Source organism: Oncorhynchus mykiss, chromosome 10 (genome assembly GCF_057628025.1).
Source record: "Oncorhynchus mykiss isolate SJ-2025 chromosome 10, ASM5762802v1, whole genome shotgun sequence".
Lineage (NCBI taxonomy): Eukaryota > Metazoa > Chordata > Actinopteri > Salmoniformes > Salmonidae > Oncorhynchus > Oncorhynchus mykiss.
Window position 1 is genome coordinate 9,920,001 of NC_143031.1, and position 6,823 is coordinate 9,926,823.

Consider the following 6,823-nt stretch of genomic DNA (forward strand, 5'->3'; position numbering starts at 1 on the left):
GTGAGCTTTGTGAATTAGATCCATGAATCTGTCATCTGAAAGTTTGTTATATAGCCATTTTTTTTTTGCCAAAACATCAACTACGAGATTCAATTAGATGTACAGCAAGCCATCTTACATTTTATGTTTCAACTTCTGTTATGACACAGCTCAATGATGCCCTGTTAATGTATTGGTTCATGTTTTATCTTCCAGACCTATCCGATGGTGGCACACATCATTGCTCATTACAGACAGTCACCTCTTCTGCTGATTGATGCTAAGAACCGTGGATCAGGACAGCAGAGCCAGTGTCCCCTGATCTACCCAGCAGGTGGAGCACTAGCAAGTCTCTACCCGTCCTTTTAACAGACAGCAGAGCCAGTGTCCCCTGATCTACCCAGCAGGCGGAGCACTAGCAAGTCTCTACCCGTCCTTTTAACAGACAGCTGGGGGAGTGATAACAATAACATGGAGCAATAGTCAAGATTCACAGTGGTTTTAAAGGACTGCCACTCACATTATGGGTGGAAGGACTTATGCAACCTTTGAATTGCAGTTCATAGTCTTTTACATGTAAGGTCATTTCATATAAAGACAAGTGACTCTTGGATTGAGATGGTAGGTACGGTACATCTCTGTCAACTGTTCACTGTATGGGCCTCAGAAAGAAGTCCATATACACAATAATATTCCTAGTTTTTGTCTCAATGTGTATTTTGTTTATTTCAGTATTGAAAGCACAGACGCTGAACATGTCCATGTGAGTAGTTACGTAAATGCTTGTGTTTGCTCTCTGTTATTTCCCTGTTACGTGCAATGGAAAGGTCTAGAATAGCAGCTAGCTCTGCAATAAATCAGAAGCAGCATACATTATCCAAGTAAGGAAATAGTGGGGTGGTGGGGTGGTCGAGTCACAACTGCTGAGCTTTTATAATATGGATTTTGTTTCAATTTCCTGCATTGTTTACTGGTTAAATGAAAACTATATTCTTTAATCTCTCACACTGTATGTTCTATAACATAGCTATTATCAATGTTTCAAATAAACGTTTGCATTTTTTTTTTAAATTGGAAACTTGTGGCAGAAATTCTACAAATCATTGGTCACACTAGGAAAAACTTCCCTGACCTCTGTTCCAACCTCTGACCTCTGTTCCAACCTCTGACCTCTGTTCCAACCTCTGACCTCTGTTCCAACCTCTGACCTCTGTTCCAACCTCTGACCTCTGTTCCAACCTCTGACCTCTGTTCTTTTTTTCATTCAACTTTATATCATCGACGTCCATTGTTTCTCTAACTTCTCTGAAGCATGGACGATTACCAAAGGCTCCTTACTGCTGATCTGGCGCTGTAATATTAGGCAAGTGAATACGAAAGCGTGTCGGATCTGCACTACTAACCTGTTGTAAAATACAATGCCTCACCGTCGGTATCGGTATTGAAATCAGACCGTATACAAGATTTATGTCCCTAATCTCTCTTATTTGTCTGTTGTAATTTACACAAGCCTTGTCATTTGGAGTGTGAAGATCTTAAGCATCCAGTATGTAAAATACAACAGCAGACAGACAATATAAACCCCCAGGGGGGACAGATGTGCCGTTATGTCTGTGTCAGCACCACTGAAGAGGATTACTATAATCACACTAACTGCCATCCTTGGTAACCTCCGAGATTTGTTTCTTTGAAAGGAATCATGGAACACTTAGCCCAGTCCTTGCAGGCAATTTGAGAGAGACACCATCTCTAAGCTGACAAAGTAGGATATATCTTTGGAAGGAACTTCCAAGTTCACAAATGATGAAAAGCAGAAACAATCAAACTGCCATCATGTCTCTGCCCATATTCAGGCTTGGATTACAGGACACATGACTGTGCAGAAATGTTTGCAGTAAAAAAAAAAAAAAAGCACAACAACTCTTCTAAGCCTGCATGGATCACTGAACTGAGGCATGTAATCATAACGTTCCTGAATCACTCATCTCATATTTGTGTTTCCACCCACCCCGAAAAATTCCATTGCGGTACATACTACCTTCCCCAGTAAAAACGAATTATTCTGCATGAAAAAGAAGCCATGGTAACCAATCCGCGCACAATGTGTGCAGACTACCAAATATCTCCGAGCGCGCTCCGCTCTTGTGTATCCTATTATGGGCATTGCAGAGCACGCTACAATGGAAGCATATTCATTCCTGGCGTCCTGGCCACGGCCATTTATCAATTAAACTACGAGTATAGCTTCCTATACGAGAAAAACAAAACAGAGACATTTCAGAACTGCTAATGATATGTCAATTTTGTCAGCTTTAAATGTCCATGCGCAGAGAAATAACACAATTGTATGTTTTACAGTAATGTAATATGGAGAATAGGGCATTCTTAAAATCATTATTTGGCGGGGTAAATAAATTATATTAAAATCATCCATGGCGGGATGGAGAATAATACATAATACAAATAGTTTTAACAATCATATCTGTTTTGACGATGAAGGTGTTAATGGCTTCACACCCAACCCAATTCGTTGTAGGATTTATAACACCTGTTTCTGAATAAAAATCTACATTTCAACAAGCATGATGTCTAAAATGTTTGTGACATCTCAGAAATGGACAAGGGGGGAAAAAAGTTTTGGGATAGAACAAATATATAATTCAGAAGCAATACAATGATGTATAGGAAGAAGCCTAAATGCAGTTTCCCCTTGGAATGTTGAGCCTATCGTTTTAATAAAACAGTGTCGCATATTGCACATACAACTATGTTAGAGGAAAAACAAATAAATGTACAAACTTCAAATTCAACTGACATTCAATTATCCATTCATATTACGTTATATTTATATATTATATTTGAGTCTTGAAATTGTTATACATTAAATTACTGTAACATTTGTAAATGTTGCACTCATTATCCCGTTCTGCTGTAAAATAACCAACTTTAAAATGTTCTTAAGTAAATGGTTGGATGTCAAATTAAAATAGCTAAACATTTCACAGAGTTTAGACTAACTTCTGGTGGAGAACTGGTGGAATTTCACCTCCTATTCAAAGGGAATTCTCCACGCCTAAACTCACTCAAATGACATAGTCACAGAAACACCCAATGAGAGCAGACATGGGTGTTGCTGTAGTACTATAAATTGATCAGGTGAGACAGGTGTCAGGTTGTGATGCACCTGCACTGGACACTAAATACAGAGTGAAAGGAAAATACCTCTCAGCTGGAAACAGAGGAACAAATAATACTGAAGAAAAGCGAGATCCAGATTTATTTATTTTTTACCAGAGCCATTTATTAGACTGAAGAGACCAGCTGCCAATCCAAGGATCAGTCTGTGGGTGAGCATGATGTCGTTTGTGCCACAGGGCCTCTCCCCACCTCCTTGTGGAACCCAGTACCCTAGCCTCGAACAGGAGCCTCCAGAGTTCAGCCTGTACAGCAACAACTTCTACAGCACTCCAACCCTGCCTAGCCCGCAGCAGGCCACCCCTACTTCCTACGACCTGGGAGACTACACCAGCCCTCCTTCCAACCCTTACTTGTGGTTCAACGGCCCAGAGCTCAACAGTGTGCCCTACCTAGGTGGGCCCACAGGGCCAGTCTGTGGGCCCTATGTGCCCCAACTCTACAACATGCAGAGGCCCTATCTGGGTGCTGGCGCGCCGAGGGGTGGTGTAGGGGACCTGAGCTGGTTCTCCATGCCCTCTCAGGAGGAGCTGATGAAGCTAGCCAGGCCACCTTACTCCTACTCTGCCCTTATTGCCATGGCGATCCACGGGGGCCAAGACAGACGGCTCACCCTGAGCCAGATCTACCAATATGTTGCAGACAACTTCCCCTTCTACAACAAGAGCAAGGCCGGGTGGCAGAACTCTATCCGCCACAACCTCTCCCTCAACGACTGCTTCAAGAAGGTGCCCCGAGATGAGGATGATCCAGGTAAGAACGTTTGGAACTTGGTTTTTAAAATGTATCTTTTAATTTCAAGGTGTTCCATGCCTACTCAATGTTTGGGAAGTGTATACACGTACAGTATAACCTTGAAAAAAAGACAAATATTAACTCTTGCCTAACTATGTGAGAGCAACTCCTTAACAAAAATGACTTATGTGTCTCCTTATAGGCAAGGGTAACTACTGGACCCTGGATCCCAACTGTGAGAAGATGTTTGACAACGGCAACTTCCGTCGCAAGAGGAAGAGGAAGTCGGACTCCCTGCCTGGTGAGGGGGGCTCCTCAGGTTCTGAGTCGTTAGAGTCCAGCCCCAAACACCACAACAACATGAATGACGTTTCCAGCTCCTCCGAGCGCGGCCCCTCCCCCATCTCCTCAGCCCCCTCCCTCTGCCTGAACAGCTTCCTGTCTCAGATGGCTGAAGTGGGGACGGTATCAAACACAGTAGTGTCAGATACCCTCCATAGACCTAGCCTGGCTACAGAGCTGTCCCAACGGGTCTCTCCGGCCCAGAGATACGGCTCCTACTCCCCCAATGCTCCGATGCCTCAGTGGGAGGTCTGTATGTCCCATCCACAGCAGCCTACCATTTCCTCCTCTCCTCCCCTCTACCCTGCGGGCTACAGTGACTCTGTCCTCACCCAGCTCAGCAGCCAACTATACCCAGCCCTGGACTCTGCCTCAATGCTTTACCCACGGGAAGGCACAGAGGTGTAAAGCACAACTGATACATCTACTGGGTCGTTCCACCAATTAGGTGCCTTCGAGTACTTTAATTTGCCAGATTTAAAAACAAAAAAATTCACCTACTTTTAACATTCTGTCATAAAGATCACTGGTTCAACTTAATAAAAAACACCCTTTCCCATCTGAATAGGCAGTTAACCCACTGTTCCTAGGCCGTCATTGAAAAGAAGAATTTGTTCTTAACTGACTTGCCTAGTTAAATAAAGGTTAAAAAAAAATGTTTAAATAAAAAATAAATAAGAGCCAAGTAACAGGGTTGACCATCTTAAATGAGCCATAAATCCCCTTGTGACAGGGGGAATGGAAGCGTGTTGTGTGCAACAGGGAGGGGCAATTGAAAGCAAGCTTCACAAATTAGTGTCTATTGATAAAAAAAATAATTCTAGCCTGTCTATCTATGGGTAACAGGATTGAGGTATTATGCTCGACCCGCTTAGTTTTCCACCACAAAACAGATTGTAGAGCCAGCTCACCTGCTTTTACGCTATGACTGTTAAATGTTCAATGTGTCTTCTGAAAAAAAGATTTTAAAAGGAATAGCTTCACCATATTTAAAATTTAATTTCAGTTCACATAACAGGATTGACCTTAAAATAAATCACTAATAACATTAAATAAATAATCATCTTTAGAAATGACTTTGCCAAAGTAACATAATAACCAGGGCTTTACAATGATGGTGAAAACCTGGAGAAATGTTGGGGTTAAGTGGGTTAAAATCTTCCTAGAAGCCACAGAGGGACCTGTCAAAATGCTGAAGTTTGGCACTTTAGCAAATCTTTATTCGTATTATAATTCAGATGTATTGAATTTCCCATGCACTTCATTTAACATAACAGGCTTTTAAATATTTGCGCACAATTTCTACTTGAAGTATCAACAAAAAAGGCACTCATTTTGTGGAACAACCCGTACGGTGTAGTGTAGACCGTAGGGCAGCTTGTCTTCGACAAACTCACTGGAATGTCTTCCCCAGCAGAGAATGAAAGTGCACTGAACTCATACTAAACAGTGGGTGATTTACAATGTTTTTTTTTCTCTCTCTTAATTGATTGTACATATGTATATTGTTTGCGGTTCCGCGTATTGTCTTCATAACATCAACTGAACTATCTGTCAAATGATTATTGAGGGATTCTTGACTTTAGTGAAAACGTGTGGGTTGTGTATGAGCTGTACATAAATGTCATGTCCTCATGCTTTTTCATATTGGTAAAATAAAAAACAGCATAAACAAGACATTCTCACTGCTATTTTTCTGGGAGTATTTATTTAAAACTGAATAAAAGAGAGAAATACAGGGTATGGTCACACTTTAAACCCCAAAACGTTATTTGGGTTGTGATTAATTCAGAAATTCCTATTTAGCATGGTGCTTAAACACAGTTTGATCAAGATTTGTGATTGCCAGTGCTTTTGGTTGAGAAGACAAGTCAAGCTCCCATTACAGTCAATGATCCACATCACAGAGACAGGTTGTGAAATGAGGGAGATAAAGAAACCGTTAAACAACGCTGAACAGGGGGGGAAAAAGACAGGTTTGACAGCCAGTGAACTAAAAGATAAATGCAACAGAACTTGTTCCTCAAGGTTCCCCTTTGCTCCCACTTACTGCCACAGCGCCCTCTCCTCACACCTGTCTCCCTTTATGTGCCCCTCTTGTGTTCAGGGTACAAGCCCATGCCTCTCAACATCAGTCTGCCATGCTTTTGGAGACCTAATAACCTATTTAACACATTTATTTCCTTTTACACTATATGAACAGACGGCTATTTGTAATTGTGTTATTTTTCCCATATTGGCAAATACAATCTTTAAAGGCCCAGTGTAGTCAAAAATGTATTTCCTGTGTTTTGTATCATATTGTACAGCAGCTGATAAAACTGACACTGTAAAAGTGTGGATTTTTTTAATCAATATTATATCCTGATAGTTGCTGGATGAAAATACAATCTACACAGGACCTAATCAGCCTGTTTGCATTGGCGGGAGTTTCAGCTTGCCTGGTGACATCACTAGGCGGTAAATTGGTTAATAGACCAATAACAAAGAGAGTTCCAAACCTCTCTGCCAATAGCAGCTAGTTTTCAGTTTTCCCCTCCCCACTCAGACCACTCCCAGACAGTCCTATCAA

The 6,823-nt window shown here is 41.6% G+C and overlaps 2 protein-coding genes across 2 annotated transcripts in view; both read left to right on the plus strand.

The window, feature by feature from the left end:
- lcp2a (lymphocyte cytosolic protein 2a) overlaps positions 1-1,057 on the plus strand; it is a 14,299-nt gene extending 13,242 nt beyond the window's left edge. The window contains exon 22 of the mRNA XM_036989649.2: positions 196-1,057. Coding sequence (XP_036845544.2) covers positions 196-348 — 153 coding nt within the window. The 3' untranslated portion in view covers positions 349-1,057. The remainder of the gene's footprint in view (positions 1-195) is intronic.
- Positions 1,058-3,149: 2,092 nt separating this feature from the next.
- Positions 3,150-5,928, plus strand: foxi3a (forkhead box I3a). Its single transcript, XM_021617551.3, has 2 exons — positions 3,150-3,927; positions 4,112-5,928. Exons 1-2 carry the CDS (start codon positions 3,333-3,335, stop codon positions 4,657-4,659), a joined length of 1,143 nt encoding a protein of 380 aa, XP_021473226.3. The 5' UTR covers positions 3,150-3,332; the 3' UTR covers positions 4,660-5,928.
- The last annotated feature ends 895 nt before the right edge of the window (positions 5,929-6,823 follow it).